The 8,993-nt window shown below is 38.7% G+C and overlaps 1 protein-coding gene across 1 annotated transcript; it reads right to left on the reverse strand.

Moving 5' to 3' along the window:
• Positions 1 to 206: 206 nt before the first annotated feature.
• On the reverse strand, positions 207 to 8,680 carry LOC113299609 (putative transcription elongation factor SPT5 homolog 1). Its single transcript, XM_026548669.1, has 22 exons — positions 8,082 to 8,680; positions 6,774 to 7,009; positions 6,544 to 6,690; positions 6,309 to 6,467; positions 6,146 to 6,229; positions 5,954 to 6,024; positions 5,509 to 5,863; positions 5,229 to 5,384; positions 5,035 to 5,132; positions 4,878 to 4,926; positions 4,642 to 4,797; positions 4,400 to 4,543; positions 4,155 to 4,245; positions 3,833 to 3,997; positions 3,695 to 3,743; positions 3,515 to 3,609; positions 3,349 to 3,427; positions 2,670 to 2,724; positions 2,443 to 2,560; positions 2,191 to 2,331; positions 1,375 to 1,475; positions 207 to 1,130 (listed from the first exon to the last, which is right to left on the reverse strand). Exons 1-22 carry the CDS (start codon positions 8,410 to 8,412, stop codon positions 885 to 887), a joined length of 3,126 nt encoding a protein of 1,041 aa, XP_026404454.1. The 5' UTR covers positions 8,413 to 8,680; the 3' UTR covers positions 207 to 884.
• Between the last annotated feature and the right edge of the window lie 313 nt (positions 8,681 to 8,993).

Genomic DNA, 8,993 nt, shown 5'->3' on the forward strand with positions numbered 1-8,993 from the left:
AGATGTAAATTTTGATAAAAACCTACTCAACTCCCACATCAATGAGAAAAGGTTACAAGTAAGATAACGCCCAGACCCCAAATCATGATGGCTTTTCTATGCCCGACCAGACTAGTTCTCTTGGTAATTGATTTTGCGCCGGTGATCTCAGTTCTCACACATCTTTTCCCAAACTGGGGCTGATATTATCAACTACTACTCAAACCTTTCAGAAATTCTGTTTTCAGACTGAAACCCTTGCCGACTATGCTACAACATACATTATGTCATTATACCAACCAAAAACGAAGTTATAGGTCAGATTATTCCAGCCCTTTCCCCCATGCACACTTATACACAACCATGTGAGTGTACGGAAAAGAAACAACCAAACACGCGTACACTTGATCCAATGACTTGCTAAACCTATTAAATACTATAAAAGAGATTACACGGAAAATTACAGACCCAGCTCACCCTGCCTGATATCATACAAGTTGCACTACGAAGCTCCTTGGTTTAGCCCCTCCTTATATTTGCCCGCAGTTCCACCTTTCTCCATACAGACGCGAGAGGAAAGTACATCTTTGGTTTAACTTTACAGTTCATCACCACCACCACGTCCCCTCTTCCTTTCCACACATCTAGAAACCAGTCTTGTTTTCCTGTACGTATATATTCTTGTTCACTAAGACCCCATAGTGAGCCAAGGAATACTACCCTTACTGTGTTCATCTGCAGGGAGCAAGGCTTGAAGGTTCCTTGAAAAAGTTGCATACCTGCGTTTTTATGAGTATGGCCTTCTGGGTGCATCTTCCAAGACTGGTTGCTCATAAATTGCAGGATACAACATGGTAAAAATACATTAAAATGTTAATTATTACTATGATTACAATTCTTAGACACTAAGAATGTGCTAGCTTAGCTAGGATGACCATGTCTAATATCTTCACATCAAGTGTGTCATCAACTTTAACAATGCCATCCGTCCCATCGATACCAATCAGTTTACCAGTTGACCCACGTTGGGCACCACTCATGATTTTGATCTTATCTGACTTCCTTGGGACCACCATCTCCAATTCGTGTGGAAGAGCTGTGGTGATCTCTCCGTTTCCACCTGATCCAAGTGATACTTTGCAAGAACCATCCTGATAACCACCACAATGAGAAGAAGAAGAAAAAAGTTCTTTAGAGGCCGTCTAAAGTGTAATGTGTAAACTAGAGATATTCCATAAGCCAAATGGTTAAACGAACAATCGACAGAAATTCCTTTACAAAGGGACACATTAAGAATATAATCAACTGTAGCATTGTATTGTGACATTATCCAATGCTGAATCACTTCCAGGCTAGGCAATATAAAAGCCTGGGGGTGTTAAGAAATAGACTTACCGGAAGCACGTCTCTTACAACACCTATTATGGAGTCTTCTCCAGATTTCCGTACATTGACCAAAATGTCGGGCATATACCATGGCCCATCAGCATCTCCACCTGCCAGAACAGTTTAAAATAAGAACCAAGTACTGAGACGCTTAGAAACTGCAGAAGCACATATATCTAAAGAACGAAATGAAAAAAATAAAGAAACAAGTATGATTAAGCTTCCAAGTGATGACTTCATGTCGTGAAGCTAACAGTTATTTGTGTATTTTTTGTTCAGTTCTGATAGTGCGGGCCCTTGGCTTTCCTGAGGAAACTGAAGCGGAATTTAAAGACTTCAGAACCAACTTCCAAACTTTCATGACTGACAGATGGCAACACAATCGAATCAAATGAATGTGTCCTAATCGAAACTAAGCAAATCTTTACACATATTAAAGCATCAGCATCTAACGTCGCCAAATTGGACGAACTAAAACGTTGTCATGACATGATGCACCAGCATACGTCTACTTCTTTTCCTGTTTACTAGTTTCCTAAGTTCTAATCTATTCTAACTTCTAAGGACATACAGAGTCTGCCCCAAGGTAGACCGTTTATTTTGCTTAAGAAATAATCGAAAGATTAACAAGAAGTTAGTTTTGCGTTGGAACTCCAGATCTAGGTTCTATAGTTCCATTCTAGTATTCTGTACTCCTAGTTTCTGTTTTGTACTAGGCTTATTTCTTTAGTACTTCCTTGTTCTGTTTTTTTGTACTAGACTTACTTCTATAGTACTTCCTTAATATTGCAGTATGACATCTAATAGGAACTGGCGCAGTCTTACCAATAGCAGGAGACATAAGATCAAGACCACCACCTCCAGGCGTCATTGGCTGCCCACCAGGAGTGCCGGGCAAGTATGATGCCGAACCCGGTGTCATTGGTTGACCAGGAGTTGACGGCAAATAGGGACTTGGTGCATTCGCTGAAAAGTAGAATTTCAAAAGGGGAAAAAAAGGACATCAGTAATACTGGGTCACAGAATTTAATAACAGTAATATCATTGTTAAGAGACTGAAGATTTCTGATGAACTACCGTATGCTGGACTGTTATCTCTTGGTGTTCCAGCTTCACTGTAGCTACCACTGGTTGTGTTTGCCCAGCCTGTACCTGGGGTTGGTGCTTCATAAGATCGTGCAGGAGGAGTTCCAGGCTGAGAGAATATAGTGTAGAGTAGGGGTCAAGGTTCCAAAATCTATGATAATATTAACAAAGCAGCGACCAGCGAGCAAACAAAGATGCAGGATAGGCCATTTTTTTACCTGATATTGCGGGCTAGCTCCCCATGAGCCAGGATTGCCATCTTCCCAGCTATCCCTGAGTTGATTTTGCCACAATTCAAAGTCATAGCTTATTAAGAACCAAGATAAAGCAGAAAACAGAACAAACTAAACAAGCCGACAGTCTGCCAATATATTAGATTAGAGTTTCTTGAAATAAAACCAATCAAGTCTAAAGCAAGTCATCAATCTAACGATAACAACTGTCATAAAGATAAAGATAAAACACCAAACAAAACCCTTCGAAGTAAATACGTGTCAAAAGATAAAGATCGGCCATCGGCCACATAAAAAATGTATGTGGCCCGACCACATCTTAGACGGAGGCCAGCAGACTCTCTAACATACTACGACATCAACCTCCAAATAGAAAATAAAATGACTATTTAAGGAATTGTTTTAAAAGGGAAATTCAAATTATTAAAGATCGACTTTTCAAATTAAACCTCTACAATAACAAGGAACATTGATTCACTTGGAGATACTCTGTCCCCTGCAATTAAATCCACATGGTGGCCCTCACAGACACTAGTGAACATCACTACCCCATGGAAATATTTGTTTATTTCTAAAGCAAAAGGAACTTAATCATCTTACTCTAAGCTAGACTACTCTAACAATTAATCAATGCCTCAAAGAACATGCAGATTTGAGGACATACCTTGCTGGACTCATGGGAGCGTAAGGATTCCAAGCCCGATCCCGCATAGGTGTCCGCATACCATCGTGTATCGGAGTTGCTGAAAACATTATATGATAGTTAACTATGATATTTTAAGGCTAACTTTCTAGACTAAAAAAGAGCGTCCCCATTCAAAGGAACGTACCTCCAGTATCTCTCATAGGAGTCATATATGGATGCAGTGGAGTTCGAGAAGGATGCATTGGTGTTTCGCTTCCCATCCCATATCGAGGTGTTTCACTGGTAAAGAGATATAAATGTTCAATAAATGTACCGCTAACAGGCTTTATCATAGAAACAAAAGAAATAAAAGAGCTATCATTACCGGGGTGTAGTTGTAACTGTGATATTGTCAGATATTTGGTCACGGGTAACTGCACAGACACCAAGAGTTTATACCTAAACAAGAAAACGTAGACCTCATGCAGTTCAGATTGCCATACAGATCTAAGTAAAGACTTGCCTGTAACAACCCTCATCTGAGAGTCTAATTCAATTCGAACTGACGGGCCAGTAACATCTACCACGCGCCCACGGTATCCCTTAAAGGGACCCAGGCGAATTTTGATGGTACTGCCAATTAAAGAATCATGCCCTCGTCCACCTCTATGATTATGTCTTCCTCCAGCTGTGCCGCATTACACTAACAGTCAGTAGCAGATTATAATGTAAAAGTATATACTTACGTAGAGAACAAGATTAAAGCAGGAGCGACGGAAGAAAATAAGAATCCCAGAGACTAATATAGCTATAGAAAAAAAGTAGCTATTAAACAAGCAACATACAGTCTATAGGAGGTCTTCCTCCTCTAGTGTTTCTTGGAGATGGAGGAACACGAGGTGCAGCTCTGAGAGGATATCTTGAGAGAGGACCACCCTACAGAAGTAGTATCAAACACCATAAGTGGATGAGAACATATCCAACTATGAAAGACAGAACAGTTGCACCGAAAAGGAAAACACACAGCATATTACTTGGAGACTCTAGAGAAACTTAAAGAGTGAGCAAATAATAAGCAAGTGGAGCTTACATTTCTATCGCCATTCACACGTGAGCCACCAACGACCATGCAAGCTTGTGACTTTGCACAAATATAACCAGCATGCTCCAGGTGATGCCGGTCATTTATGAACAACATTCCTCTATATATGTGTTCAACAGGACCTTGCTTACCCTGATATGACAGATATACCAAGTGGAAAGATGAGAATTGCGCAACAAGTTAGTATACAAGATCAAAGGCTCTTCGAATGTTAGACACAAGGAACTCACTTTGCAAGGTCCCTCCAGAATCCTCACAACATCTTTCACATTGATAGTGTTTTTGGACCGATCTTGTGCAACAATGTTCCTCTTATCAATCTTGCTTTTTATCTCCCTCAATTTTACAAGTGCAACTTCAGGTCTATCTGGAACTCCCTTCAGTACCTGCGGAAGAAACAGTATACACATTTATCAATAACTTAATAAAACACAAACCATCTTGGGAGTCAGAAACTCATCATTACCTGGAATGCTTCACTCTCTACACGTATGATTACCCCGAAGTTTGTGTCACTGCATCAAATTTAGATAAATATATCAGAAAAAAAATGAACCAGGACATGATTCCAACTAGAGAATTTCACAATTTCATGATCCACAATTTCATTATCGAGAACTTACTCAAGTAACACAAGATCATGCAACTCGTAATCACCAATTCTAGTTACACCAGAAGTTACTTCAGAACTCTCGACGACATAGTCTGCAAATACTCGAATCTGAACACATTTGGTAGGCAAGTTAATAATGCATAGGTGTTACCAGTAAGGAACTACGCCAAGTACTAAATTTTTGCAACAACGTATAACACTTACATCCTCCTTGGTTGTATCAGATACAAGGATCAGTATGGGACCTTCAACCTTGACTACCATACCAGTAGCACCTTCCTGGGCCCCTTGAACAATCTTCACATGATCGCCAGGTTTAAAGTATTTGCAAAGCTCCTTCTGATTCACCGCAAGGGTTTTCTGCGAAACATGAAACAGTGTAAATGCTAATTACCTTTCATTGTTTGAAAAGATTCTGACAAGATGCATCACAAATGGTAAAAGAATGTACTCAGAAATAATAATAATACAATAAAGCACTAACAGGTAAGTCCTTCATTTTCGGTCTGATGTGCACATTATCTTCCTCTACTTTCTCAACCCACCCCATCAAATTTTTGAGATCCCCTTTAATAACAATAACAGCGTCACCCTTCATAAAGTGGCCCTTCTTCCTGTCACGGAATAAATTGGCTAGACTAGCTACATCACCATCTCCATCTCCAGGCTTACGGAATTTCTCAAGCTCATCAAAAGTCGGGCGTATGTTCTGGGAGTAAATGGATTTCAATGATACTGTTTTATATAGGAAACCTTCCTTAAACATCATTCCTTCAATTTTCCAAAAGTAATCATTAGTATCTGGATCCCTCCTACGTTCAACGAGAATACCCATTTCTCTACACATAATGCAGAAAACAATTATGAGCTCTATGAAATAAGCAAAATAAACTGTTAACACGTTCAAAGGTAAAGTCGTAAAGAATTACTTTGCTTCCTCTATGTTCATGAAACGTGGAGGGGGATTAAATCCCTTTTTCTTCACAACTTCCCTGCCTTCCTAAAATCATAGAAGAAATTGATACCATCACAATGTCATTACAGATAAAGATAAAAAAGGAGTCATCTTATCTTATCTTTTCTATTTTCAAAGCGATGTTATAAGCATTAGGCAGACTTACCGACTTATTAGCAACTGCCTGTAAATCAATCCTTGGGATTAGCTTAACTGTTACCCGCTGACGCACATTGTCCACGTTCACAACCTAAAAAGAAAACGATAAGAATTGCAGAAAGACAAGGCAACAGCATCATATAAATGGCAGAGGAAAAAATTACTCCTACCTTTGCAAGATCATTTTTATATGTCCCTATCTTCATCCGTACCCACGTATCCTCAGCCAGATCAATGGCTTTGCTTTCAACTGAAAGAACGTCTGTCATTTCTTTTATTGGAACAAGCATGACTTTCATAGCATATATATTTCGAAGACCCTTGCAAGCCTGACAAAGAAATAATCAGTACTGGTCGACGAGGAAAGAAAAATAATGACCTACACAAATATAAATCATCATCTACCTCTCTCACATGGGCCTCCTTGTCAGCTTCAATGTATATATAGTTCTTAAGATGATCAAGAGCAACAGCAGATCTTATCTGCATCTCAGAACCTCTATCAATACACTTCTGCATAAGGCAAACAGCTGCCTCTCTCTCATGTCCAATCTAGTTCAAGTGCATAAACTATTATAAGTAAAATATCAACTAGAAGATAAAGCAATAATGACAAAAGTAACAGTGGATCTTACCGCACATTTCACCATCCACAACTTTGGGTCCTTAACTGATGGCAAAAGAGATTGTTGTTCAACATCAGTGGTTTCTTCATCATATTCTGCATGGTTAGACTTAGCATACCGTTGCTGAATTCTTCTCTCGAGAGCTTCAATCTCTTCTGCGTCATCCTCACGGGATAACAGAGGACGTGGTATTCTTCTACCACCACCTTCTTCGTGCAATTCAGCATCAGTGTGGTCTATAAAGTCTGCATTCAGAGTTCCAGAGCAAATTAATAATGTAATAAGGAAAAAATACTTTACAGGAAGGCATTATATGTTTAAGTAGTGTGTACCTGAGTTGTTTCACATGAACACTATCTAAATGAGGTGCAGATGACCAAGTAAAAAAGAATATACTGGGACTGGTTCATTTCTTTCAGTTCGAAAAAACAAAATAAACTGCAAATGATAACGAGACTCGAAGAGAACAGAAGAAAAAAGGACCCCTTTATACATGTAACCCTTTTTTCCTTGGATTAAGCAATCCATGAAGTACTATTGTAAGTTGTGTCTAGCATCCAATGTGAGCGGGCCAAAATGTAAGCAAGTAGTGACGAACAGAAAGCAATCAAACCTCAGAAATGCTTGTTATTTTCAAATCAAGTTGGAAGCAGAAGAGAGAGAGAGAGCTGTCGTTTAAGAGGAGTAAGACGGGAAACCTTGCAAATTGGAATAGGATGAACCATTTGGGTGGGTCCTCCAAGGAGATATATGGCCGAACAGACAAGTCAATCACAAGCATGCAAGTAAGAAATTTGAGATGAGAGGACTAAGCATGAAAGGTATATTCTTCATAGTTCAAGAGTTCGCGAGAATTTAGACATGAGTCTCCTGCTTTAACAACTACAATAGATTACGGTGGCATGAAATGTTTGAGTTCGATAGATATTTTTAGGGACTGAAATTAAACGAGAATTTATATTGGAAAGGAAGTTTCTCCCTAATTAAGGGTTCTTTATGCAACACAGATCCTCATCATATACATATGCAGAATTTGTATTCTAAGAAAGGACATTCACCTCTAGCATATCAGAGTACAAAACATTTTCTAAGGTTATATGTTGAAAAAGGTTTCACCTTTACAAGCACTCCAACCAAATCATATCAGTGAACAATTAGGGTTCCAAGCTCTATCAATATAATGTTCAAATGGAAGGTTTATAATTCCAAAAAAAAACTAAAACTTACAAGTCTAAAACCCTAATTCTCAATCAAATCTACCTAATTCCAGACTTAAAAAGAACCCAAATTTCACAGAGTTAAAGTAAATATACATACCATCCTCGCCTTCTTCTTCCTCATCTTCATTGCCCGAATCATCTTCATACGCTTCAAGTTCAAAAAACTGAGAACCACCAGATGATTTTTTCTTCTGTTTCTTACTACTACCACCACCCCCACCACCATAATCTTCATCATCATAATCATCTTCTTCTTCCTCCTCCTCATCTTCTTCAGCAATATCATCAATAAAATCGGATCTTCTCCGTTTCTTACCACCACCACGACTCCCTCTTACATCTTCATCGTCATCAAGATCTTCTTCTTCTTCTTCATAATCATCATCTTCTTCACCATCAAAATCATCATCGTCACGCCGCCGTGGCATTTTTTTCTAAATTAGGGTTTCGTTATTAGTCTGATGAGTTTCAGATATAACTATTTATATTTCTATTTTTTTTTAACTTAACGAAACAACAGAGACAGATATATGAAGTTTTTGAACATGAAAAGGGATAAATTAGGGTTTTCTATGGAACCTGATGGAATTCAACGAACCCTAAATTGTGAAAATTCAGAGGATTTTCGAGTTGGATTTGGGGTTTGGATTTGATTAACCAGAGTGAAAGACGGTGGAAGAAAAGTTTTTGGTTTTAACGAGAGAACGTATCTAGCGAGTTAAGTTTGGGTGTACCGTCAGAATGCTACTTTCAGGTTTTGGGTCCAGTTTCTAAAAATCTAACGGTTAAATGTTCGGCCAAGAAAATCTTGTCAGTAAACTTACCCAGTTAAGTTACATGTTCACGTGTGGGAAAGTAGATCGCCTGAGCAAGGCATTACAGACCTAACTAAAGCCTCAAGTCTGTTTAAGATTGTTTTCTCTTGCAAAAACATTTTGTAACAAACTTGTAACTAAATTCTTACTAAAACTGTGTTTTAAGAAAAGAAAGGGCAAACTCAAATCATTTT

Source organism: Papaver somniferum, chromosome 7, assembly GCF_003573695.1.
Source record: "Papaver somniferum cultivar HN1 chromosome 7, ASM357369v1, whole genome shotgun sequence".
Taxonomy (NCBI): Eukaryota; Viridiplantae; Streptophyta; class Magnoliopsida; order Ranunculales; family Papaveraceae; genus Papaver; species Papaver somniferum.

What these genes read in the sequence shown, in the direction of transcription:
- LOC113299609 (XM_026548669.1), bottom strand. Translation starts at nt 8,412, where the DNA reads ATGCCACGGCGGCGTGACGATGATGATTTTGATGGTGAAGAAGATGAT. An exon ending in TTCTGGAGGGACCTTGCAAA is followed by an intron (nt 4,544 to 4,641) that starts GTGAGTTCCTTG and finishes CTGTCATATCAG; the next exon opens with GGTAAGCAAGGTCCTGTTGA. An exon ending in AGATAACAGTCCAGCATACG is followed by an intron (nt 2,332 to 2,442) that starts GTAGTTCATCAG and finishes TCTACTTTTCAG; the next exon opens with CGAATGCACCAAGTCCCTAT.